Source organism: Podarcis liolepis, assembly GCF_965112155.1.
Source record: "Podarcis liolepis genome assembly, chromosome: 2".
NCBI classification, from domain to species: Eukaryota; Metazoa; Chordata; class Lepidosauria; order Squamata; family Lacertidae; genus Podarcis; species Podarcis liolepis.
In genome coordinates this window covers 44,553,292-44,579,902 of record NC_139555.1, presented here as the reverse complement: position 1 = coordinate 44,579,902, position 26,611 = coordinate 44,553,292, and the positions used below count along the sequence as shown (strand labels likewise).

Here is a 26,611-nt window from a genome sequence, read left to right as displayed (position 1 = left end):
GAAAACAGCTGGAGACCCAAGGTTGGGAAACACTGTTCTAGAGTGTATGTTTTAAAGTAAGGATAAGCATATGTAAACGTTGTGAAACATGAAGTAACTAACTACCTGTACAGAATTTCATATATAGGCTAGATAAAACTTTCTTTGATTTCATAGAATTTTTTGCTGCTGGTTAGTAGGCTGTTTTGGTGTAGAACATACCCGTTTTTATCATCTTTGTATAAATAATGATACAGTGTGTGCACTTAACTGCTTCTTGAGTAGATAAAGGAGGCAGTTTACAGTAGCTGTAGCTCAAAACATGAGGAGGGCACCATTTGGCAAAGGCATGGTGGCTGCTTGTACACCAGTTATGGGATACATGCAGCCATATGGAGGACTAGTTGCACGTAGTGTTTGGCTGTGGGGTATAATCTCCTCTCCACTGTGCACCTTGCCAATAGTTTACAGGGTGTCTTTAAAAACATATTTGCTATGGAAAATGTGCCATGCCTTGCTACAGATAACCAGGTTGCCATATGGCTTGATGTGTTTCATGATGAATTTTCTGCATGGTGTTTGCTTGTAAACAGTCTGTTTTATCCAGTCTACCTTGGTAGAGGTGATGCATTTGCTCATAGTGAATAAGCTAAAGGTATCAGTTCTCTAATGCTTTAATTTGTTTATTCTTGGACTTTGAATATGTGGTTGGGTGTCTTACCATACATTTTCTTTTTCAGGTATGGAGTCCTGATATGCTGAAAGAGTCAAGTAGGGGTGGAAAACAAAGCAACATCTATGTTGGCTTAGTTTAGATGGAAAGAGCAAAACACAAACCTATAAAAGCAAGAAGCTGAAATTGTCAGCAGGTTATTTCACAGTAATTGTATATTGTTTACGTAGTATTTTGATTGCCAGCTTGTTTACTCTGGTATATTTCTTCAAGTACTATTGACATTTTGTTTATTATTTTAACAACGAAATAGAATAGTCTGCTCTTTGTTGTGGAGAGCAAACAAAAGTGCTATGTTGGGTGGGTTATAATAAAGAGTAGAGGTTCAGAATAGATTTGGCAGGGGTGATTAGTTCATTCGGCCCTTTCTAAAATTTATTATCTTACAAGTTAAAAAGACCTATAATAGTTAGAATTGTACCCAGTTTGCATGTGACACTAGAACAAAGTTGTAACAGTACTGTACATTAGTGTTACATAAGAAGCAGGAGTCCTGGGTTATTGTTTTTTACAAACAATGGTTAGTTTCTAAACAAGCAACCTTCAAACCATAGGTTAAGAATATAGTTTGTTAGTTAGTTAGTTTGTTTAATTAACTATCCATTTTTTGTTGTAAACTAGCATCCCTGGTTCTTTGAAAGAGTATTTGAAAGTAAAACTAAACTTAGCAGATGCCTGCCAACCATATCCCAGGCTTCATCAGTGGAATACATGAGTACTGCACTCACTTGGTTTAGCGTTATCTGTGAATGCAGCCATTAACTCCGCATACAGTTATGGAAGATGGTGTAATGAAACTCAAGCTTTATTCATAGTACATCTTTCAAAGCTAACGTACATCACTTATCAGTGCATTTATTTTTATTCCACTTTTTGACTGTTGTCTTCTAAAACCACTCACATGGTTATTTAAAAAAAAATGGTATCTGAAGAAGTGTGCTTGCACACGAAAGCTCATACCAAGAACTAACTTAGTTGGTCTTTAAGGTGCTACTGGAAGGAATTTTTTGTTTTTAAAAAAAATGGGTTCATCTATCAGACTTATAAACTAAAAACACAAGATACAGAAGGGAAGGGGAGTAGAAGAAAAAGGTAAAGGAGAGATCAGTCTTCAAGGCCAGAACAAAGTGCAGAGCTATGAGCATTTATATGTAATCCAGGGCAGGCTGATCTTCTCTTGCTGGTGTTCTTGCTTGAAAGCAGCTGGTGGATCTTGTTCCTTTGACCAGAGGATGGGAGAGAGAGTCCTTTTCCCTTACTTTGCATTCCATTAACAGCAGGCAGTTGAAGCAAAGTGTTCTTTCTGAGAGGAGGAAGCAAGCAAGCAAGCTCCCTGCAGCTGCTCCTTCTCTGGTTAATGGATGAGGCCATAGTGCCTAAGAATTGACCAGGTATATTTGGTTATCTTGATCTGGCACTTTACTGCTTTTGTGGGTTTGAGATACAAAAAACAAAACAAAAACTGCCCAGCAACTAAAACAGTTGAATATTCTGGACTTATTCGAATCTCTCTGTATTTAGTGTTGCCTCCTAGAATTAATAGATTTAGAGTTGCCCTCCCTTCTTTCCTATGTATGGTTCAGCAGTTTAGAATAATGCAGATAAATCATTTTCCATCATAACTTTGTTAAGGGTGCATAAAACCATTGTGTGGGGGAATCAAAATGGGTAATAAGAGACCATCTTGCCCTCAAAAAATACTGTGGTATCTACTTGATCAGGGTGAGACCTGAACATAATTTGAATTTAAGAAATAATGTTCCAAAGTACAATTAACTCAGAATTTACATGTGTTTGTTGAAATCACACAAATTACTGTATTTTGCGCCCCATAAGACGCTCCGGCCCATAAGACGCACCTAGTTTTTTGGGGGGGAAATAAAGGGGGAAAAAATTTATTTCCCCCCCAGGTGCGGGGCTGGAAGAACCAGGTCGGGGAACAGTGGGAAGGCACGCTCTGCCTCCCCGCTGTCCCCCGAGCTTGTGGGGCTGGCGATGGGGAGAAGTGCACCAGTCCCGGGAGGGCAGGCAGCTCTGTGCCGCCATCCCGAGCGGGGCGGGTCTTAGCGCCCCGCTCGGGATGGCGGCGTAGACCTGCCTGCAGTCCCGCGACGGCAGGCAGCTCTGTGCCGCCATCCCGAGTGGGGCGGGACTTAGCGCCCCGCTCGGGATGGCGGCAGAGACCTGCCTGCGGTCCCGCGACGGCAGGCAGCTCTGTGCCGCCATCCCGAGCGGGGCGGGACTTAGCGCCCCGCTCGGGATGGCGGCAGAGACCTGCCTGCGGTCCCGCGACGCAGGCAGCTCTCTGCCGCCATCCCGAGCGGGGCGGGACTTAGCGCCCCGCTCGGGATGGGGGCGCAGAGCTGCGCTGGTCCCAGGAGCGCAGGCAGCTCTGCACGGCCACCGGGAGCGGGGCGGAGCTTCTCTCCCGGCTCCCGGTGGCCGGGCAGAGCTGCGCTGGTCCCAGGAGCGCAGGCAGCTCTGCACGGCCACCGGGAGCGGGGCGGAGCTTCTCCCCCGGCTCCCGGTGGCCGGGCAGAGCTGCGCTGGTCCCAGGAGCGCAGGCAGCTCTGCAGGGCCACCGGGAGCGGGGCGGAGCTTCTCCCCCCCGCTCCCGGTGGCCGGGCAGAGCTGCGCTGGTCCCAGGACCGCAGGCAGCTCTGCAGGGCCACCGGGAGCGGGGCGGAGCTTCTCCCCCGGCTCCCGGTGGCCGGGCAGAGCTGTGCTGGTCCCGGGATTGCAGGCAGCTCTGCGCAACCCTCGGAGCCGGTCTTCCGAGGGTTGCGCAGAGCTTCCTGAAGCCTGGAGAGCGAGAGGGGTCGGTACGCACCGACCCCCCTCGCTCTCCAGGCTTCAGCGAAAGCCTGCATTCGCCCCATAAGACGCAGGCACATTTCCCCTTCATTTTTGGAGGGGGAAAAGTGCGTCTTATGGGGCGAAAAATACGGTAAATGCATGGAAGACATACAGGTTAAAAGTTCTTTTTGTACAGGATTTTTCTGGCACAGAAAGAGCTTTTAAGCTGTCTGCCTTGCTTACCAGGCTCTGCGAGGCTCTTTCGAGATCTCAGACAATCCAGCAAGATCTGTGCAGGGGGTAGCAGCCGAGTACACTTGCACCGGGCCTCAGAGAGCTAAGCTGGCTAGTGTGCCCTGCCAGGGTCCAGCTGCCTTTTTGTTTATAACTTCATTCTAACAAGACTCCCACCCCAGGCCTCAAAGAAGCTCTGCACAGGTCTGGGGGGTAAGACCTGTTTGGCACGCTGACTTTGGAAGGTAAGATTGCTCGCGCAGTGGCAGTTTCAAGGGATGGTTCAAGTATACAAGTCTCTGCGTATTCACACCATCCCTGAAACATAACCTCCGCGAAAGATGGGAGTTACTTGTATATAATTTACATATAATCATGCAGATTAAATAATTCTGATTTGCAGGGAACGCGGGTGGCGCTGTGGTCTAAACCACAGAGCCTAGGGCTTGCTGATCGGAAGGTTGGTGGTTTGAATCCATGCGACGGGGTGAGCTCCTGTTGCTCAGTCCCAGCTCCTGCCAACCTAGCAGTTCGAAAGCACATCAAAGTGCAAGTAGATAAATAGGTACCATTCTGGCAGGAAGGTAAACGGCATTTTCGTGCGCTGCTCTGATTTCGCCAAAAGCGACTTAGTCATGCTAGCCACATGACCCGGAAAAACTGTCTCCAGACCAACATCGGCTCCCTCGGCCAGTAAGGCAAGATGAGCGCCGCAGCCCCAGAGTCGTTCGTGACTAGACTTAACTGTCAGGAGTCCTTTACCTTTACTTTTTTTTAGCTGCATGCAGAGTTAGCTTGTGATGGGCATTCTCAACTTTAATGGTGTATCTATTGCTTTATAATCATAGATGACATCAAACGGATTAGGTAAAGGTAAAGGGGCCCCTGACCATTAGGTCCAGTCGTGTCCGACTCGGGTTGTGGCGCTCATCTCGCTTTATTGGCCAAGGGAGCCGGCGTACAGCTTCCAGGTCATGTGGCCAGCATGACTAAGCCGCTTCTGGCGAACCAGAGCAGCGCACGGAAACGCCGTTTACCTTCCCGCCGGAGCGGTACCTATTTATCTACTTGCACTTTGATGTGCTTTCGAGCTGCTAGGTTGCCAGGAGCAGGGACCGAGCAACGGGAGCTCACCCCGTCGCAGGGATTCAAACCGCTGACCTTCTGATCAGCAAGTCCTAGGCTCTGTGGTTTAACCCACAGCGCCACCCGGATTATCTGGTTCATAAAGGAAGCTCAGCCTCCACCATTGGGCATCAGAAATACATAGTTGTTTTAAATGGAAGGCTCCTTCTCACTTATGAAAGTGATGCAAGTCTTCAAGTCTGCATCAAGTATGAGGGATCTGTGGCCCAAATATGTTGTTAGTCACCATCCATGGTCATTAATCATGCTGGCTGAAGCTGATGGGAGCTGTACTCTCAGCAACATCTGGAGGGCCACAGGTTCACCTTTCGTGCTGCACTTCATGATTTTCTTCAACAATAACTTATCTAGATACACCATTCATAAGCTTACACTTAGCTGTGTTCATTATGTCTGAACAAAGAATCACAGCACAAGTAGGGAGCATGGGGCATTGCTTCATTCCCTCCCACTTCAGTCCCAATCTGACTTCTTTTTGAGTGGGAAAGCTTAAAGGGGAATTCTAAGCATGTTTGGTTGAAAGTGTTTAGAAACTTCTTGGCTACTGGGAACCCTAAGGGGGTTCAAGGATGCCTCGACTGAAAGCTTTCAGAGCTCACCTTCAGACCCAGCTGCTCAGTGGGGCAGCATAGAGACTGGAGCAGGGAGTCTGGTGTATGTAGGAGCATTAGGGTGTGGGGCTGTCATGCACAACTCCATTTTCTGTGTTTATGGTGTTTTCCTTTTCAAGAGTAATGCCTCGATGGTACTAAGATGGATGCACCTTGTGACAGCAATATGGAGCTGTTCCAATATTGCTATCTCCTTGAGCTATTATGAAACTAAGGGATTCGTGTTGGCGCTTATCTCTCAATAGTGATTAATACCTGCTTGACCGCCCCTGGTCTTTAGCACCCTTCACTTTTACTTCTTCCTTTCTTTCATATGTTGCTTCTTTGCGGTTGTCTGAGGCTTTTAAGCTGGGGTGGTCAATTTGTGACGTTCCACATGTTGGCCTACACTCCCACCCGCATGGCCTGTAGTCAGGCCTGATATCTGGATGGCCATAGGTTAGCCCACTCCAGCTTTAAGCCTTAAGTAGAGCAACTAGGGCATGAGATTTACATAGGACGGGAACTGAAATCAGGCTACAGATTAGGAACAACCCTACAAGCTTATGGCTTACTTTCCTGTGTGTTATATTTCCTAAAGCATCCAGTTTCTAGCATTGCTGGAACATTGGTTCTGGTTGTCATGGCTCCTAGCTTGAGAAGCTTAATTCATTTTACGTAAATTGAAGGATAGAGGAAAAGATTGGATATTAAAAAAAAACCAGACTGCATTTGACAAAGTTTGCTTCTGTGAAAGCACAGAACTGCATAGTAAAGCTGAAAGGTATGTCAAATATAATTTAGTCTGGTTGCTGGCAACCAATGTTTCCCATAACTAAATCATTGCAAATGGATGCTTATTGTTTCCCATATCTATTAACTAAAAATAAAAAATAAAAATCAACTTGCTAAACAGCCTGTTCAGATCCTCTTAATTTTGAGTGGCTTCCATTGTATCTGGCTTAAGTCTTCTATGATACAGCTGAAGTGCTGCTTCCTGCCTTTCACTTGGTGATCCTGGTGAAGGGTTATTTATTAAAACAAAAAGCTGACATTTAGATGCTTCCTTATTCTCAGACCTTTCTGCTAGGCCAAACATGTTAACTTCCTTTAGTTATATATGTGTATTTCAAATACATTTATTAGTTCTCTGAAACCTTTCTTTAAAAGTATGTTTGCCCTTCAAACATGATGAGACACATAATACTATTCAGGAAATTGTAAAAATCAAGAGTTAGAATTTAACCCACATTCAGTCTTTGGCTAGTGATTTCCAGGCATCAGGTCCTGCTGCTGCTGCTAACCCTGCCCTGTGCAACAAATGTGCTGGTGCCTAGTGTAAGCCATTATCCTTAGCTTCTCTTATTGGAGAAGTTGGGAGTTCCCTACTAGATTTTTACAGTATGCATTCCTGTCAGAAGCTGTGGAGGAGAAATAGTCATGTCAGAATTGGCTGACAAGTACAAATCTGATTAAAGGTTGGGTGTGTACATTTTACCTTCCTGAACTTAAAAAAACCTGTATATCTGCTGAAGGGGCTGTTGGCACCATTACACTTATGTGGCCATACAAGAATGCCACCAGGGCCACATGGGACCAATAGAGAATTCTACAAGGAAAAAATGAGTTCTGCTGCATCATTTGGTCCAGCAAACCTGTGTTCTGCAGTGGCAGGCAGATTCTTCTGAGAAGTCCATGAGTAGAGCGTAAAGGCAGTGATAGCCATCAGTAGACTTGTTTCTTCAGAGCTTCTCTCGGTTCCCTTCAAAAGCTATCAGTCATCAGCACATATTATACAATGAATTTATAAGCTAAGAATATGAAGTAATTTTTGGTCTAAACAGTATTGACAGCCACCCTGGATTGGTTACTTGCTGGAAAGAGAGGAAAAACTTCCCTCCATACGATCCATACTTTTATAAACATTAATCACCATCACCATTTATTACTTAAAAAGACTAAAATATAATTACTCTCACCCTGTTGAGGTAAAGTGCTGCAATCCTTGGATTTTGTAAATGTAGCTCCATTTCTGCACCTATTATTGTATGTTGGTAAATGGAGGCCTCAAGGCCACTGTTTGAATATTCAGGGGAAATGTGTTGCTTCCTTCCCCCCCCCCCCAATAGAAAGCCACAAGGGTTCACTGTACTGCAGACCAGTATGATGCAATCTATCAAATCACAGTGTGTTATATGTGGTTGAGAACTGATGTGTCGGCCTTGAACAAGTCGTTCTCAGGTAGTTGCTTCTGTACCCTAGAACAGTGTTCCCTGAGACGGTATATAGTAGGGTATTGTGTGTTTGTGTAGGCTTAACTGTAGGGAGGTTATGAAGCCAAAATGTCTGTCTTGAACTCATAGGTGACAGCTGAAGGACATGACTAGAGTGAATTCTCTTAATATGTTCGTGAAATTTGGATTTGCCCTGGGCTTTTCGTTAATGGTGCTTAACAACCAGTTTGGGTTGCAGCCAACAAAGTTGTCCTGTTAGTACAAAGACTTCTTCCTGTGCAACAGGACTTCCTCTCCCTCATGCCTCCCAAATCCATTATGGGGGTTCCCTCAACCTTCTGGAGCATACCACTCATTGTTAAAACCGTGTTTATACAAGACAATCTTTCTCGGCTACGAGTGATCGCCAAAGAAGAAGAAGATGGAAAAGGAAGAACCTTTGCACAAAAATAAGACATTGCGTTGATTGGACGACTTTGTTGGATACAACCATCTGTCTGTTTACAACATACTCTTTGACTTGTAGCATGCATGTACAAGAATCTTGTTTTTGGTCCTTGCATGACCCACTGGTGGTCCTGATCCACAGTCTCAAGATCTGTGACATAAGCCACAGATACCCAGGATATGCCTTAAGAGTAGATTTGGTACCTTCATGGTGATTTTGCAGAAGTGGCCACATAAATAGCACACATGCCACGATTTTTAGTTTTCTTACTGAATACCATATTGGTGTACAGTGGTGCCTCGGGTTACAGACGCTTCAGGTTACAGACTCTGCTAACCCAGAAACAGTACCTCGGGTTAAGAACTTTGCTTCAGGAGAACACAAATCACATGGCGGCAGTGGGAGGCCCCATTAGGTTAAGAACAGACCTCCAGAACGAATTAAGTTCTTAACCCGAGGTACCACATTACTGTTAAATAGAAAGTAAGTAAGGTATGCCCATTTTGTGTTTAGCTTCTCTGAAACAGACCTTGGTCAGAGCTAGATCATTCCTGTTTTGACTGCAAGAGTAGGACTCCCAAGGAAATGGAGTCTATTGAAATACAGCGGTACCTCAGTTTACAAACTTCAATCTGTTCCGGAAGTCTGTTCTTAAACCGAAACTGTTCTTAAACTGAGGGGCACTCCGTTCTTAGACCGAGGTAAAGTTCTAAAACCAAGAGACTATTTCTGGTTTTGCGGAGTTTGTAAACCAAATCATTCTTAAACTGGACTGTTCTTAAACTGAGGTACCACTGTACTATCTTTGTTGCATAATCTCTCCAGGTATATAATAAATTGTAAAGTCTGTGAAGATGTTCTAAATAAAGCACTGCTGAGGGTTCAGAGCTCAGTAAGGCACATCTAGTATATTGATTTAAGTTTTTATATATTTCTGTTGCAGGTTAAAATTTCAATGGTCTGGTTAGCATAAAATCATGTCAGAAGTGGGTGTTACACATAGGCTTCCATTTTACCTTCGTATTTTGTTTCATTTAAGATAAGAGTTGAGCTAATATTAATGCTTTCTTGCTAGTCGCATTGTGTAGGTGTGCCTCATGAACGCTCCCCGAGCTCCTCCCTAGGTTGGAAAAGGGTTAGTTTAACCCCCGGTTTGCTAGTAAAACTGATTTACCGTGTCACGAAATGGTACATATCTAAAAAGTGTGTCACCGAAATGAAAAGTTTGGAAAGCTCTGGTATAATATCTTTACTTTGTTTGGGTCATCTTTCGTGCAACACAGTGGTCCACCATTGGGAATTGTGCAGCTGTTCATAAGCTAAAACTGTCAATACTCTTGTAAATATGGTGATATCACACTGAAGCACATGAACGTAAGCCGGTACTTGCTTGGCGTTAAATAAGGATCAGGCAGACGCAGCAAAGGAGAATTAGAAGGTGAAGTTTATTGCCAGGCAATAAGGACCCAGTTTGGAATCTCTTCCAAAAGGACCTGGGACCTGTTGTTCCTTTTTATGCTGTTCAGTTAAGCCCAAACCTTCCCCCAAACTCACAGTGAATTATGGCTTGAGTGCATTGCATATTTTATCTTGCCCAAACTAACATGGCAGTATTGCAAATGTAACTTGTTTTATAGAAACCACTGTAGCTAGTTCATATTTACTGGATGAGCATTGTTTATATGTGAAGTCTGAGTCAGTACTTAATTGTTGGCAAATGTGATTATAGTTCAGTCTGATTTATTAAAAACATGATTAAATTTGCAAAGTGAATTTAAGACTATTAGGGATATGGGGGATAAGTTGCTGGAATTTAAATATTAAATTGGTGGGGTATGTCATCTAGAAATCTGAATTTCTACCCTTGGAAGGCTGTTGGATTTCTGATTTTAGATGGCACAAAGCTAAGCAAAATGAAGCACTACTAAGTGGTTCACTTCAGTGGGAGTGGGAAGCACATACCTGCATATCTTTCCTTTGAATCATTGGGACTTGATGTGCTGAACTTTGTCTGGATTGTTCCCAGAGTTTTTGGTGTAATTTCTAAAGATTAGTTTTGAGATACTCTCTGTCAGCAGAACAGTGTCTTATTGTTGAAGGAAGTATACTTTTTTTAAAATAAAAAAGATAAAAGTTGGGCCTGGTTTATTGTGCTTTGGGCTAAGGATTTGATAGTAGGTATAAACTTTGATAGTGTTTTGGGGTTGTTAAAATCAGGAACTGGGGAGTATTGGAAGCAAGAGTCCATGAACAGTGTCAGTAGAAACATTTGCCAGGAGGCAAAGCTGTGCTAAATACTTTTAAGTAGCCATAACCAGGCTGCCTAAAATTTTGCAAAATTGCAACAAAATCCCCTACTGAATAGGGAGTTTAAAAGGGAATGCTGTGCAAGTTGTGTGGAGCTCAGGAACTGGAAGGTGTCTTGATCTCTCATTGTGCAGTTAGAAAGCTCCAGAATCTGAAACCCCAGGACTTGACAATAATTCACATTATGCATAATGAAGTTATTTGGAGGTCCGTGCAAGCTAGAATGGAGCAAGCTGGCTCACTGTAGAACAATAACATGTTTCTGTAGATTCTTGGTGAAGCAAGAGGTGCTGCTAAGTGTACAGCCATCCTTTAAGTATTTCATTCATTCATGCCCACGATTGTATGCCTAAGTAGGCAGTAAATAAGCTTGCCTACTCATCCTTAATAATGTCATCCTCATCTTTGTTTAATTCTAAGGACTTACTGTACAGATTAAGAAAAATAGATCAGCCTACGTTCATTTTATTTGCAAAACAACACCCACCCACACCCCATGTCTTACAGTTGAGGGTAGCCAGAAAAATGCGGGGGCAGGGTGGATCTGGTGGACTCTTTCCTTACCTTACCCCCAGCAGTAGAAGCATACAGTTTACCCTGATCCATGGGCACCTTCAGGCAGAAGTTTAAAGTCTGTTTAATGAAGTGGAAGGGATTGGGGAGGAGGAATGATTTGGTGTATGTTCCATTTCTTACACATACAGTGGTACATCGGGTTAAGTACTTAATTCATTCCGGAGGTCCGTTCTTAACCTGAAACTGTTCTTAACCTAAAGCACCACTTTAGCTAATGGGGCTCCGCGCCGCCAGAGCACAATTTCTGTTCTTATCCTGAAGCAAAGTTCTTAACCCGAGGTAATATTTCTGGGTTAGCGGAGTCTGTAACCTGAAGCGTATGTAACCCGAGGTACCACTGTAACTGATGTCTGTGTAGGAAAACACCTTTATATGTGGCATGAAGTTACTCTATAGGAGACAGGAGGAATGACAACAGTGTGAATCCAAGCTTTTTGAATTGAGCACCCTGGTCCCACACTTAGACTTATGTTTGTAATATATAGTGGGGTATATTTAGTGTAGAAGCAGGTAACATGCCACCCATTTGAGCCCTTGCTTTCACCTAGTTGCAGCCATGCTGAATGATGCAAGGCCTATGATTCAGGGCATCAGGGGCAGTACTTACTTATGCTGAAATGCTGGCTGCTGAATGTGTACAATTTGTGTAAGATTGCCCACTCTAGGCAATAAGGCCCTCTCACTTTGAAATTGATAGATTACCTCTTCAGACTGTTTAAATAGGAAATGCTAGCCAAAGACTGCATTGACTGTTAATCACATGTATCTTCAGCGATACAGTGAACAGAATTGACTGTGATAAAGATGTCTGTACTCTGGACCTGAGCTAGCTAGCTGGGAGGATTTGAAAGTTCTAAAGGTGACCTGTTCATACAAGGCCTTGATTTCCCTGACTAGTTGGAGCTAGCCAATACTTAAAAGATTATAAGATTAACCCAGTCTAAAAATTATGGGGACATGCACAGATGAAGGGTGGCCTGCACAATTTGGCTGGCTGTGCACGCTTTTTGGTCACCTCGGCCATCTGGCCCACCAGAAAATTTTGCAGAGGGGAAGGCAACGGGCCTTTCAATTTGCACAAAGCCTTGTTCAGATGCAGCTGAGTCTTTCTCATACCTTCTGACTTGGCCTGGGAGACTGACTCCTCCTCTGTACATGTCAGGTGATGGGTGGGCATGCTTGGTCTCTTCTCCCCAAATGGCGAGGCCCTTCCAAGTTCTCTGTGCAGAGAGCTCCAGGAGAAGGAGGGTTAACGTGTCATGCTGGAATTCGGAAGACAGTTGCCAGGGAGAGATTCATGGTTGCAATTCATGAAACCCTGGCACCAAGCTCCCCTAAAACCAGAACAGCTAGGCGATTACAGTTCTCCACCTTCCGATAGCCAGGCATGCACTGTACCTTCTACAAGATTAGCCTCCCTAGACCATTTGTTTCTAGAACATTTCTGGAGAAACATGGGGTTCCTCAAGGGAAAGAGGGGTAATAGGAGGCACGACAGCCTGCCCATTTCCAGTGCACTCTCAGCTTACATGGCTATAATAAAGCCCAACAGGCTTATGAAGTATCCTCTGCCAACTGAGTATTTGCCTCCAGAATCTTTTAGGAATTCCATGGCAGGTGGGTCACTGTGGACAAAGTCTTGAAACCACTCCACTGCCATAGAGGAGATTCTAAATGTGAGAACAGCAATGAAAGGGAAAGAAACCATTTTGCTGCTGGCACACAATTCTTGTGACCCTTGGTAGATTGCTTTTCTAGTCAGTGCTGAAATTTTCTAATTCACACGATTGTGTATTCTGAAATGATAAGCTTGTTTTCATGTGGTGTGAAATGCTAGCTACTTATGATACTGAGAAATGTCAATTAAGAAAAGATTTGCAGTTAACTCTGTGTTTTTCTCTCTCATTAAGGTTTGGACCGCACGGAATCCCTGTGACCATATTTCCCAAAAGGGAGTACAAGGATAATCCTGAAGCAATGGAGCTCCAAAGTAAATCATTCCAAGATGAGACCCAAGTGAAGTGTGAAGCTAATGGTGTAGTCACAGACTCTTCTCCCATCCAGCCATCAGAGCCTAGCCTGGCTAAAAGCCTATGGACTTCCAAGCCACCTCCCCTTTTTCACGAGGGAGCACCATATCCTCCTCCTTTGTTTATCAGGGACACATATAACCAGTCAATACCTCAGCCTCCGCCTCGGAAAATTAAACGGCCCAAGCGGAAAATGTACAGGGAGGAACCCACTTCTATTATGAATGCTATCAAACTACGACCCAGACAGGTCTTGTGTGACAAGTGTAAGAACAGTATTGTTGCAGAAAAGAAAGAAATTAAGAAGGGCAGCAGTACAAGTGATTCCTCAAGGTATGAGGATAATAGAAAACGACGACATGAGAGCGTAACTACTGTGAATAAAAAAATTAAAACTGATCATAAAGTTGATGGGAAAAGCCAAAATGAAAGCCAGAAAAGGAATTCCGTGGTCAAAGTTGCAAATATTGCTCATAGCAGAAGTAGAGTAGTCAAAGTTACCACTCAAGCAAATACTTCAAAAACGCAGTTAAATACTAAAAAGGTTCTCCAGAGCAAAAACATGGATCATGCAAAAGCTCGGGAAGTTTTGAAAATAGCCAAAGAGAAGGCACAAAAGAAACAGAGTGCAACCTCTACTTCCAAAAATGCACATTCAAAGGTCCACTTCACACGGCGTCTTCAAAACACCAGCTCAGGTTCCCTGCCCCCACGATTGCGTCTAAAGCCACAAAGGTACCGAAATGAAGAAAACGACTCCTCTCTCAAGACAGGGCTTGAGAAATTGCAGAGTGGCAAGATGGCAGCTAAGCCTCAGTCTCGCTGCTCCTCTACCCGCTCAGCAGGTGAGGCCCCTTCAGAAAATCAGAGCCCCTCAGAAGGCCCTGAAGAGGCCAGCAGTGAGGTTCAGGACACAAATGAAGTGCATGTACCTGTTGATCAGGATGAACAGCAGACACTGGGCAAGAGAGGCAGCAAAAGCAATATAACGGTTTACATGACCCTTAATAAAAAGAAATCTGACTCTTCCAGTGCATCAGTGTGTAGTAGTGATAGCACAGATGACTTGAAGTCCACCAACTCTGAGTGTAGCACTACTGAAAGCTTTGATTTTCCTCCAGGCAGCATGCATGCACCTTCCTCCTCCTCCTCCTCGTCCTCTTCAAAGGAAGAGAAAAAGCTCAGTAATTCCTTGAAAATGAAAGTCTTTTCAAAAAATGTCACTAAATGTGTCACACCAGATGGCAGGACCATATGTGTAGGAGACATTGTTTGGGCCAAGATATATGGCTTCCCATGGTGGCCAGCCCGTATTCTTTCTATAACTGTGAGCCGAAAAGATAACGGCCTCTTAGTCCGACAGGAAGCTCGTATTTCATGGTTTGGGTCCCCAACAACATCTTTCCTTGCTCTTTCACAGCTCTCCCCTTTTTTAGAAAACTTTCAGTCGCGATTTAATAAGAAGAGAAAAGGTCTTTACCGCAAGGCCATTACAGAAGCAGCCAAGGCTGCTAAGCAGCTAACTCCTGAAGTTCGGGCCCTGCTGACACAGTTTGAAACATGAACATGAGAAGTAAGGTAGGCAAGAAATGTGGAGGCTCCTTGAAATGTCTAGCCTAGTTAAATGCTATGAAGGACTTAGCCAATTAAACACAAAAATTGCACTCAGTTGGCTGCTTTTTTATATACTGAAATTTCCATTTGTAGCAATGTCTTGACTGAAAGTTATACTTAACAAATTGTACATGCAATCAAATTAACCTAAAGCGAGATCTCAGTATTTTTCAAGAGGACTCTTACATTTTTTTGGTAAAAGTAAAAAATTCCTCTGACCACCCCATGCACAGGAGCCATAACCTCAGCTGAAGAGCAGTTTATTTGCAGGGAATTTTTACTAGTTTCTACCCACTATATATACCATTTCAGTGTCTGTGGGGGGAGGGGGGAGGGAACAAATGAAATGGAAGTTTTAAACATGACTTGTATGGTCCACCTTAAATGCAGAACCCTAGGCCCTCTCTGAGCCTCAAACTTTATTTCAGTGTTTCCCCTTCCCCGTCCCCTGCCCAGAAAACCTAATTTACAATAGTGTGATGGGCCCAAAGAGTTCAGCCTTTGCCTAAAAACACTTTCTCACTGGCCACTTTAAATCCTTTTAGAAACCAGTTTTAATCTGAATTCAGTTAGAAAGGTTTTATCATTTGTTAGATAGGTCTTGTTGGTCACCTTTTCCCAAATGCTTAGTTATGCTATGCACCCGGGGACAGCAGCATGAACGTCAGGTTTTGGCAAGTTAAGAGGAAGCCAGTTGCTCACAGGCGGGTCTGGATAGTACCCCAGCATTTGGGATCAGAGGCTGTTAATGCTACATAGGTGTGAATCATAACTTCCAAGGAGGGTGGGGTGGGATGCTCCTAGGACAATTGTCTTGAGGGTTTAGCTTGAGAGAGTTTGTGTTGTATAAATAATTGGTCAGATTTCAACCCCCTGACTACTTGTTCTTAAATTCTTAGGCTACGTCCTAGTAAATTACACTTTGTGAACTGTCAGATGTGTAATTATTGCATTTGGATGTACTGAGCGGCATATTTTTTTTAAACTATTTCCATTTAAGGTATCTGTTTGCAGGTCAGAAAATATGGAAAATGTAATTGTGTAATGCTCTGAAATGTACAAAAAAACTGTAAATAAAATTGACTAAATCTAATTATTTGTGTGTGTTTCTCAAAAAGCTTTGAAATAAAATCAGGAAACAGGACTGTTTTCTGTTTACACAATATTTAGGGAATAATTTTCTCGCTCTTGACACACTCTAAATTAGTATCACTAACTGTGTATCAAAATAACATTGGTGTTGAAAATATAAACAAGGTTCTAATTTTGGTAAATTATTCAGCTATTTATTTCCCCATAGCAAATCCTTATCAGTGCTTTAAAAAAACACACGCCTTTTCAGTGTAATTATTCCCCCCCACCATTTTATGTTACTTTATCCCTGATGTCCATTTGCTCCTAGATCTTCTGCAAGTCTGATGCTCTGCATTGGACTTTTTTATGCAGTTGATTCGCTTAGACATTACACTTTCTAATGGACTCATATAATTTGTACTTGGTTTAAGTTTGCAATGTCGTAAAAGGTGCCTAATTTCATTCTCCCCCAAAACACATTACAATTTTAGGAGTAGGCATTTAGGAAAAAGGGAAAAAAGCTAAATTAATTGTGTGTATCAAATCTCAAAGAATTAATGGCCAAAGGCTCTGTTGTGACAGTTTGATTCTAAGGTATGCTTTTTCATAAAACTCAAACTTCATTTTATTTCCAAACATTTTACTTTAAATCTGGTATCTCTGATGCTGTGTGCATGGGCTTGAAATCGGCTCCAAATAGTTTTCATCCTTCCTTGATGTAACACTAGATAAGCATAAATTTCTAAACGTGTAGAGAAATAAACTTGCATTCAGTCTGTCAATGCTTTTTGAAATTACAAAACACACAACATTAATAGCATGCAATTCTGTTTCACTCCTGTGCTGTGTACAGTATTCTCTTTCCTGCAAACAGAAACAAATGCAGTGTTGAACTATTTTGTTTTTTTGTTTTTCAGGCAGGCTGTGCCTAAGGTTTTTAAAAACAAAAATTTGCAATGAAACAAACAATTTTTAGTGCTTTCAGCAAAGTTAAAAATGCAGCTCAGCTTGGGGCCAGTGTACACATTATGAGATTGATAGGTATACCGGAGTGTACCTGCTGATTTCCTAATTCATGACCCTACCTTCAAGGGAGCCTGTGATGAGTGCTTGATTGGGCACGTCTTCTAGGGTTTTGCCATTTTGAATAGACAGTCTTCTACATTTGAATTCTACCAAGAGTATAATTTGATTCTGGAGCCTTTGCTCCAGTTTGAAATAAATATAATTGAGTCTTGTCTTCAAAATCATGCTTTTTACAACACCGTGGAACAGTTCTGTTCCCTACTCAGGCCATAGTTTGCAATCGGGCATGCCATACATGACATTCATAGTGTTGAGTAGAAATTACTCTCACTTTAAATTTAATTACTGCTTTTCTCTGCTTGCCTTGATAAGAAAATTCTTTGCTTCCCTTTTGAAAATACTTGTTTGATTTTTTTTTTATCTCTTTAATTTTGGAGTTCCTTAGTGACATTTTGATGTCACAGGCAATGACTTAATGTCGTTCATTTCTGTGTAGAGCCTTGCTGCAGTTTGATTTTTCAGTTCAAAGCATGGAGATGTCATGATATAATCCATTTGCTGCAAGGCATTCAAGAGACTTTGGATGTTGTATCCAGGCCTGTAGGCAAAAGCGGCTGCTCGAGAGGCACTAAACTACAAAGCAAATATTGGCTTAGATTCCAGGGTCCTGCTGCCTGAGCAGGAAGCGCTTCTAGTGCTGTGGGAGTGCATTTGCTGACTCATCCATCTGCACTTTCCTGTGTCCTTCTCCAAAATAAATGACTTGGGATTACTGAACCCACCGGTATAGGTTTTTTGGGGGGAAGGTGAGGGGTGGATGATGAGGGTTTGATGGAAATTGGTGACACACCCAGCCTACGTGAGCAGGATGTTTGTATCCAAGCTGTTGAATTTTGGACAGGATACACAAATTGTTTGTCAAACTTTAGGCAAAGGTTTTCACCAAACACCTAGGTTTCGTATATTTTCTTTCAAGTAGTTTATTATTCCACTTCAACCAGCTGGCTCTTCAGTGAAAGACACTGAGAATTCCCTGGTGCATGTAGCTAACCCTGAGTTGCCTTAAAACTAAACAGAATACTTCGTTTAAAATCATCATGAATTGCATCCAATTAAACAATTGCATGCACAGAACTTCTGCAAGCATAACAAAACTCTCCCCTCCAGATGGTCTCTCAAGGGTTGAGTGGAACTCCAGAGCAAATTTAGTAGATGCACAGGAGTAGTCCTAGGGAGGTAAGGGAAATTAGGTAAGCACAATAATTTTGTTGAATACACCCCTGTTGGTTAATAATAATATACCCCCCTATACCCAGGGGTCTCAGGGTGTTACTTTCAATGCTTCATACCTCAAAGCAAAACGATGGTATAAATTTTATCCTGCCGTGGAATGAAATTGGTGAAAGAACAGATGACTTCTTTCCACAAGCAAAACAATTGCAAATAATAAGCTAGTAAACCATCATGCCTTACTAACATGTTCTACCTAATCTGTTTCCATTGTTAATAGCCCTGCACATGTTGTGTGCTCTCATTTCCATGGTAATCAAATACACCGACCTGTGTTGAACTGCAGTTAGGATTTCAGAATAGCTGTCGTGATAATTTTGCTTTAGAAAATGCATTCTTTGTAGCAAGAGTAGTCTTAGAAAAGCCATGACCCTCTTTCTTGCATAAAAGGAAATGTCTCTTTAAGATAGGACTTGCCACTTGTAATTTTTAATAAGTGCAGTGTTAGTCTGTCGTTGCAAAAACAGCAGTCTTGAAGGTGCAACAAATGCATTATGACAAAAGCTTTCGTGGGCAAAAGTTCCAAGTTCACAAAGGCTTTTGCTATAATGAAATTTTAGTCTTAATTGCTGGCACCTTTTTCAGTCTTATCTATGTTGTGTTGTGTTGCTGCAGCACATCTTAGCTCTATTCAGATCTAGCACTATTAGTAGCATGTGCTAATGTCTAAGTAAATGATTCTTGCTGCATGACCAGCACAGGAAATTCAGAATGAACAGTTAAAATGAGAGGCATACATGGAACATAGGTACATGCCCCAATGGATTGCAGCCAGTGAATCTGCCCACAGAAACATTTTAACAAGGACCGAGTAGCATGTTATTTTATCATCCTTCTAGTATGCGTTAATCTGTTCTGAGGCAAGTCCCCCTACAGTCTGGTAATGAGCCAAGTGCATGTGTTTGAGAGAGTTTCAAGGAAGCGAGAAATCTCTGCTACTTCCAAGCTCAAGGCAGTGAAAAGAACGTTATGTATTGCAAAATAATCTACATAAGCCTTGGCTGTGTTGTGTGGGGCTAATGGGAGTTGTAGTCCAAAACATCTTGTGGGGGGAGGTAGCAGGTTGGGGAAGGCTAGGCTAGGCTACAGGCAGGTGGGCAAGAAGCCACTAGGCAGAAAATATTTATGTAGCACAGGAAGGGTTGCTGCAGCTGTTTGAGCTGAATTCACACATGCTCCTCCACTGGTGACTTAGGGCAGAATCTAACCTCACAACAGGACTCTTCCTCTCTTGTACCGGAAGGGTCCTTGGCCCTCCTGCACACATTTCAGCTTGTCAATATCCTTAAATTGTGGTGCCCAGAACTGGACACAGTGCTCCAGGTATGGTATGATCTGGCCAAGGCAGAATAGGGTGGCACTATAACTTCCCTGATTGGGACACTTCACTCCTGTTGACAGCCTACAATGGCATAAGCTTCTTTCTTTCTTTCTTTCTTTCTTTCTTTCTTTCTTTCTTTCTTATCTTGTGCACTACTAAGATCCCTAGATCCTTTTCTACATGTACTACTGGCAATCCAGGTATTCCCCATCTTCTATTTGTTCAGGTGGTTCTTCTAGCCTAAGTGTAGAACCTTACATTTGTCCCTATTGAAATTCATTTTATTAGCTTTGGCTCAGCTCTGCAATCTCTTTAGGTCATCTTGAATCCCAATTCTGTCATCAGTGGCACTGGCTACTTCTGCCAGTTTGATGTCACCTACAAACTTCTCCCTAATCTCCATCCTTGAGACTGGGCGCTCTGTCCATCACATGGAGGGATCCTGCAGGAGGGTGTGTTTGTTGCACAGGGCACTGCATCCCTCAGGGGTCCTGAAGAATACATCATTCCCTCTGCCCATACATCACATCCATCACTAGTCCATGGTAAGCAAATTCCAAAGATAGATGCTGATAGTATATTTTGCTAGTGTTCACGTCTTGCATATTGATTTCATGGGCTGGTTCATACCTCAGCTTTTATTCAGTGTAGTTAAATATTACCGTATCAGAATTGATATGGCTTATTTGCTCACAAAGACTCTTCAGGTGATACATTTACTGAATTGCAAAGCAGGCGCTGCATAATATGAAAACATCCATTTTGCTTGGTTTCAGTTTATAACTTTATACGTAGAGATTACAGAGATGATGAGAAAAACAATGTCCTTCAAATCCAACAATAATGAGGACTAGACTTGCAACACTAGTTAGAAAAATTAAAATCAAATATCTTTTCCCTATGTGGTTTTTGGTTTTCAAGTTTCATGGTGCTTTGACATCAGACTTGAAAAACGTTTCCTTTTATATTCAAGGGTATTGTGTACAGCAGTGATAAGAGTAACATGGAAAGCAATTGTAATAGATATATTTTAAGATTTAAATTTGAAGCTTTAAAAGAAATTAATAAACGTTATTAAAAATACATTAAAATGTATTTTCAAAAAATAGATAAAAACCACTGTTCAAAAGAAGAAAGCACCAGAGATTTACATACATTTTCATAGCTGCTTTCAATGCAAACGTTTATAAGAAAGTAGTTATAAGTGTCTTGCCTGTGTGTCCTTCTAGGCATCCTCAATGTATAGCTAGCTATGCAGGGTGAAAGCTAACCTCATTTTGCAGCAGGGATGGGAAACATAGCCTTCCCAGTGCTGTAGGACTCCCATTGACCATTGGCTATGCTGACCAGAGCTGATGGGAGTTGAGAGGACCACAACCGTTGGAGGGCCACAGGTTCCCCATCTCTGTTCTGCAGCTTATTTTCTCAAACCCATCAACTTTGTATTATCAGAGAATTACAAACCTAATGGATTCCGTTTGGTTCATCCTTCCCTTTTTGTTCTGGAACTCAAGTTCTGGTGACTTTGATATGCTTTTGGCTTGTGGATTCTTTTATTAATTCCCACTAATCACATGTCCACACCCATCCTCTAGTTCAGTGTTTCCCAACCGGTGTTCCGCGGCACACGAGTGTGCCGTGAGACGTTGCCTCGTGTGCCGCGAGATGCCTGGAGGGAGGCGGGCGAGTCGGGCGGCGAGAGGTGGGGCGGTGGCGGCGAGGAGAGGCCGCGCCTCCTGCTGCTGCCTGGCGCTCCTCCTCGCAGCTGGCAGCGCTGCCTGGGCGCCTCCGCGCGACTCTGCCTCGCTGGGTTTGGTCTCCCAGCAGAGACGGGTCACACGCGCCCCTCCCTCCCTCCCTCAGCCTGCGCGGAGGGAGAGCCAGAGAGAGGCATCGCTCCTGCGCGGCGGGAGAGGGAGCAGCCGGAGCGATGCCCCAAACGAACGCATGGGACCGGAGGGGAAATCCTCTCCGAGGCGGATTGAGCGCAGCTGAGAGAAGCCTTTCGAGGAGCTGCCGTGTCCCCTGGAAACCCCCTTCCCAGCTCTGCCTCAGCCGCCGCCGCCTCAGTTGCCGCCGTCCCTCAGTCCCTCGCTCTGCTGCCTCCTCCCACCCCCAAAGCTTGGAGGTTCCCCAGCAAGGGGGAGGGAAAAAACTTTCACTTTTGTGCGTCCCTCCCGGCGTGACGCTGCGCGCTGACGTCACGGGGCGGGGCTTTAATGGTGGTGTGCCGCGAGATTTTTTTTCAGTAAACAGGTGTGCCGTTGCCCAAAAACGTTTGGGAAACACTGCTCTAGTTTTCCATTTTTCTTTTCCACCTGACACTTAACATTCCTTGGCTACAGCACATGCTCAAACCTCATTAGGTTGTTTGTTTTTACACCGTGTGTGCATTTAAAAGATTTTCTGTACTTTTGGAAACCTCTGCATTTCCCCCAAGCACGTCAATCAATACCTCCTCATTTGTCAGTGGTCCTGTTTTGGCTGCAGCTCTGTCAGCACTCATCACATGAGTTGGCTGTTAGAGGGAGTGATAAAGAAATGGAGAAATAAGTGGTCAATAAATTGCAAGGGTTCAAAGAGCTACCTGGTAGGATTTTGAAAGAGCACATGCCCAGTGGGATTTTCAGCTTTCATTGTTTCAGCAGTAGCTTCCCATGCCATATTAAATTGCTCTGCAAGGTAAGTTGAAATGCTGTTTGGCCATGCGACATGGGATGACAGGGAGCTGCTTTTCAAGAGAAACCATTCTCACCTGCCCTTGATCTGCTGAAACAGCAGAAATATGTTGCACGGCCAAGTCCTATTGAAAACAATTACAGTTAATGCCACATAGATTTCAATAAGATTTAGTTGTGACTAACATTTGCTGGGTTGTGCCAGGCATTATAATTAAGCTATGTTTTTTATATCTACACTAACTGGATCTTCTGACATCTTTCTTGTTACTTTTCTCCAAATAAAAATGGCTAAAGATTCAGTCACTGAGTTGGATCATGTTAGCTCTGTTTCTTACCAAAGGACTGTTAGCTGATATTCTTGATGTTTTCCTGTTGCTTTTTGGATATCCGTGGGTCTGTTTTGTATCGTGAACAAGAAAATCCCAAGTAGGGGAAGTGAGTAATTGGTTGTGCATTTGCTTATTGTAAGGGAAGTTTGCTGCCAGGATTATAAATACGTTCCGTGTGACTTCTTAAACTAAGGCAGCAGTCCTGTACCCACTTTCCTCGGAACAAGCCCCAATTGAATTCAATGGAATATACTTATGAATAGACCTGCATGCTGTTAAACGTACACAAGAACAAGAAAGTTTTAGCTCCTGCTGTCTTTTGAAAATATTCCCAGTTTGGGAGCTTCGTGGGTGAACTATAGTTTGAGGCTGGGAAATTTAAACTGTCAAATGGGATTCCTTTCAGTCAGTCAAAACTGAGCTCCCCAGAAAGTTCCTTAAAAAGTTAGCGTTACTATCCATGAATAGAATGGTAGATAGATAGTATCAGTAGAAGAAACCCCAAAGGTGGGTACTAAAAATTGTGATTGGATGCCCCAAACTGTCTACTCATTGCTCATCAGCATCCTGTCATTTCACCACTATTTGCTGTGGAGGGTATCTTGCTGGATTCTTAGGTATATTGTCTTATGGGCTGGTCTTCTAACACCCTCTGTGTTTGCAGCCTAGGTTTTCCTCATTTTCATGGCTTCAGTCCCTTGGAGCTGTGGTGCTTCCAGAAGGTACGAAGAACCTCTGCCTGAATTTGTGATACTTCATGTCATTCGGAGCTCTACTCTTGGTTCCACACCTGATCCCTGAGCCTGGCCTCCTTCTGCAGGGGGCAATACAGAGTGTATTCAAAGTGTAGGAGTCCTTGAGTCTGTGGCTAATGGGGAGCAAAGTAAACATAGCTCTTCTTCCCACATTGAGCAGCATGGTGGTGGCATGCATGCATTGATAACAGCTGCTGAAAGATCCCTAGAATATACTGTCTTTGCTCTTGACAGTTCCCTGCATGGAGTGCTCATTCCCATTGCCCCCCCAAGATAAGATTCTCAGGAACCTGCCTTACAGTTGGTTGTTTCCAGTCCACCCTTCCTTGGCTGCTAGTGGTGTAGCTTGGTAGCTCATTAGTTGTGGCTCACTGAATGCAGCGTGTTATGGGAATCTTCTCTTGATGTTGCACAAGTCCAAGGCACAGGTCTCCGTGGTTGTTCTAGAATTATTATTATTATTATTATTATACTGTCATATACTTGCAGATCTAAGGCTGGTTCACCGAATAAAATCAGAATATGAAACCACAAAATACATAATCAAAATGAAAACAACAACCCAATAACCCGCCCCAACACATTTTAAAAGAGCAAAGGGCTACTAATAGCCCTGTTCCAAGACTTAGGATGGGACACCTCAGGAGTGATAGTGTTATAGGGACAACATGGAAACATTCCAAGCAGTTTCTGGCGCAAGTAATTAAAAAGATAAGTCTGTGAGAGATGGTGTTTTCCTAGCACGTTTGTGGTCTGCAGTAGCTTTCCTCTTTTCTGAGCTCTTCATTTCAGCAGTTTGATACTGGGAATACTGGATTTGGTCCCAAGACTCACAAATGGGAGTTCTGCTCAAGCAGCAGAGCTTCCCAGCTCCATTCTCCACAAATCCTCCTCAAAAATCTGTTCCTGAGTGGTAGAAGGATGGGAGATGGAGAGCATGTGCATGTAACAGAAAGTGCAAGTCTCAAATACAGGGGAAATGGAAATGCCTTTCTATCACACAAGCCTCCTGTGGGACCCAACCCAGTTTGGCTCATGGGCAGTGGCTAACACTTTCTCCCATCCATGTTGCCCTTGCCCTGCTTTCTCTGCCGTTAGAAATGATTGGGTGGGGGTGTCTCTATATAACATGATTGTGCTTACCTGTCTTGTGCTAAAGTCTGATCCTTCCCATAGAGATGGGTTAGTGGAAGAGGCCTCTGCTGAGTAAGAAAATGCTGCTGTGCATTTAATCTTAGCTTCTATCTTTGTCCACCCCACCAGCATTTTGTCCTCTATCCTGCCTGGAGCAATATTCTCCAAAAGCACTGTATTTTCAAGTCACTGAGTTGTATCCAGCTAAGGCTAAGCTATATGCACAGTAGACCCACTGAACTCGATAGACAGGAGTCCTATGCAGAGAACACCCACTGAGATGAATGAATGCAACTCTTTGTCTTCCTTTCCCCTACCTCCTGCTTGTGTCATTTGAAGATATTAGCTCTACTCACTACTTGTGGCCTTTAGGTAGAGAGAGTTGGAGTAGGTGGCATTTGGGTATACTTTTAAACTGTGGCAGTAATAAACCTGAGAGACATCAGCTGGTGTAGCATATGATTAAGAGACTGTTGTGTATGCATGAGGAAGTCAGGTGTGCCATGAATTCACAAGGTGGTCTTGGATAAGGCAGACCCTAGTATGCATTATGGGGATAATAGTAACCAACATTACAAGGTTCTTGGAAGGATGATGTTGAAAATAATTGATATACTGTTTAGGGCTTGCTGCGTGTTAACCATAACATTTATCTGTATGGGCTTGCTAAGACTTTCTCCTCAACTACTGATTTTCCCCATTAAAGATTATGTCTGATTAAAAAAAAACCCACATATTAACTGTTCTAAAGTCTTTTAAGGGCAATTATGCATTCACTGCTAACTCAGAATTTTTCCCCTCTCCTTTTCAGCACAGAGACATTAATCGCCTGCTGTATTTATGGAACCTCCCTACACTGCCATGAAGAAGGTCAGCTGGCCAGGCATGATATACAACTGAAATCTAGATTGCAGTGTATACTGGGAGAGAACTTTTTACAAAAACCACCACACCCCTTTTCCAGGGCATCTGTACTTACTGTAAATTTACTTTGGAATTTGAAGTGTTAGAAATATTTTATAAACTTTTTTTGCAATAAATAAGGCATGAGCCAAGGAGCCTGTTCAAGATGAACTTGCAAGGAACCACTTGAATTACTAGTATGAAGAATCACAAAGTGTACTCTTACTCTTCAAATGTGATAGTCTGAATAGGCCCTAGCAGTGGAGTCAAGACCTCTGGAAAGTTGGCTGTAAACTTCTGAACATTTACTTTTGTTCTTACTGTGTGTTATTTCACATCTTAACAAACTTTAGTATTTGGTGCAGGTGTTAGCAGAGTTGTAACCTATTTCTGGAAGCACGTCCACATTCAGCTGTGGTGTTAAGTACTGACAGTCCTGTTTCGAGGCAAAGGTTTCCCCTAGAGATGGTGGTAAGGGCAGCGACAGTGAACTCCGTGTAATTCTTGAATAATTATGGCAAATCTTTGCTGTTGTGGGAAATGTTTCTTTGATAGTCACGAAGATCATTCTGTAAAATGCAGGAATCACTGACAATACACAAATGTCTGTGTGTTTGTGATTCTCTAGCAGTAGTCACCCTAAAGGACAGCTACAGCTAAGATAGGGTAGTAACTGGTATCCAAAGTCATGTTTCCTTTCAAGTGAAGGAACATATTGCACATTAAATTAGTCCTGACTTGGTTGTGACTAACTTATTCATAACAGCCCGCTGTTAGATTGGGGTTTTAGCATTTCTAAAGTTAGTTGGTTTACAAGCCGTCTCCAATAAAACAAGTCTTAACTCTTATCTGCAGGACTTGAGTATTTAACTGCCAGATGGTTCCACATTTCAATGGAATTCAACCTAGTTTTCCACAGGATTGCACTCACTATTAAAATCTGCTTTTCATATTACCCAGGTATAAAACCTTAACTTGCATTTAGTTTATTAACAGCAGATCAGGATTCCCAGGAAGCTTGATGGGTTGATAAACACAAGTCAAAATGAATGCACAATCTGATGAAGTACATATAAACTATGACAATGCCATCTACACAAGAGTTAAGTCTTGTATGGCATTAAGGTAACCATCTACAGATTAACAAAATATCTCTCTTTTCCAAAGTTACCCACCAGCAAATACAAGCTGAAGTCTTGGCTTCATAATTTCCATGCATGTTGTAATTATACAAGATTTTCCCTTGGCTTTGACAGATTTATATTTTTAAATAGCATTCTAAACATGGGAAAGATGTATGAGTTAGTATATTACAATGCAATTCTATATTAAATATTTACTAAAAATGTCTGTGAAAACATTTAAAATTTTATTTATAAAAACAGTTCATAGCACCTTTTTAAGAGGTTCA

The 26,611-nt window shown here is 42.9% G+C and overlaps 1 protein-coding gene and 1 long non-coding RNA gene across 6 annotated transcripts in view; one reads left to right on the top strand and one right to left on the bottom strand.

Annotated features, from left to right (window-relative positions):
- PWWP2A (PWWP domain containing 2A) overlaps positions 1 to 26,246 on the top strand; it is a 28,498-nt gene extending 2,252 nt beyond the window's left edge. The window contains exons 2-4 of one of the 5 annotated variants that reach the window (XR_014520560.1): positions 12,954 to 13,918; positions 23,073 to 23,130; positions 25,109 to 26,246. Coding sequence is in view for 3 of the 5 variants with exons in the window: in XM_083481907.1 (XP_083338033.1) it covers positions 12,954 to 14,637 (1,684 nt within the window). In the remaining 2 variants the exon portion in view is untranslated. Of the gene's footprint in view, positions 1 to 12,953; positions 15,781 to 23,072; positions 23,131 to 25,108 lie in introns of those variants that run through there. The other 4 variants (XR_014520561.1, XM_083481908.1, XM_083481907.1 and 1 more) reach the window with 4 other exon arrangements.
- LOC310697056 lies at positions 1,734 to 12,936 on the bottom strand. Its single transcript, XR_014520910.1, has 3 exons — positions 9,654 to 12,936; positions 5,488 to 9,519; positions 1,734 to 2,088 (listed from the first exon to the last, which is right to left on the bottom strand). It is a non-coding gene; the product is annotated as an uncharacterized lncRNA (long non-coding RNA).
- Positions 26,247 to 26,611: the final 365 nt, after the last annotated feature.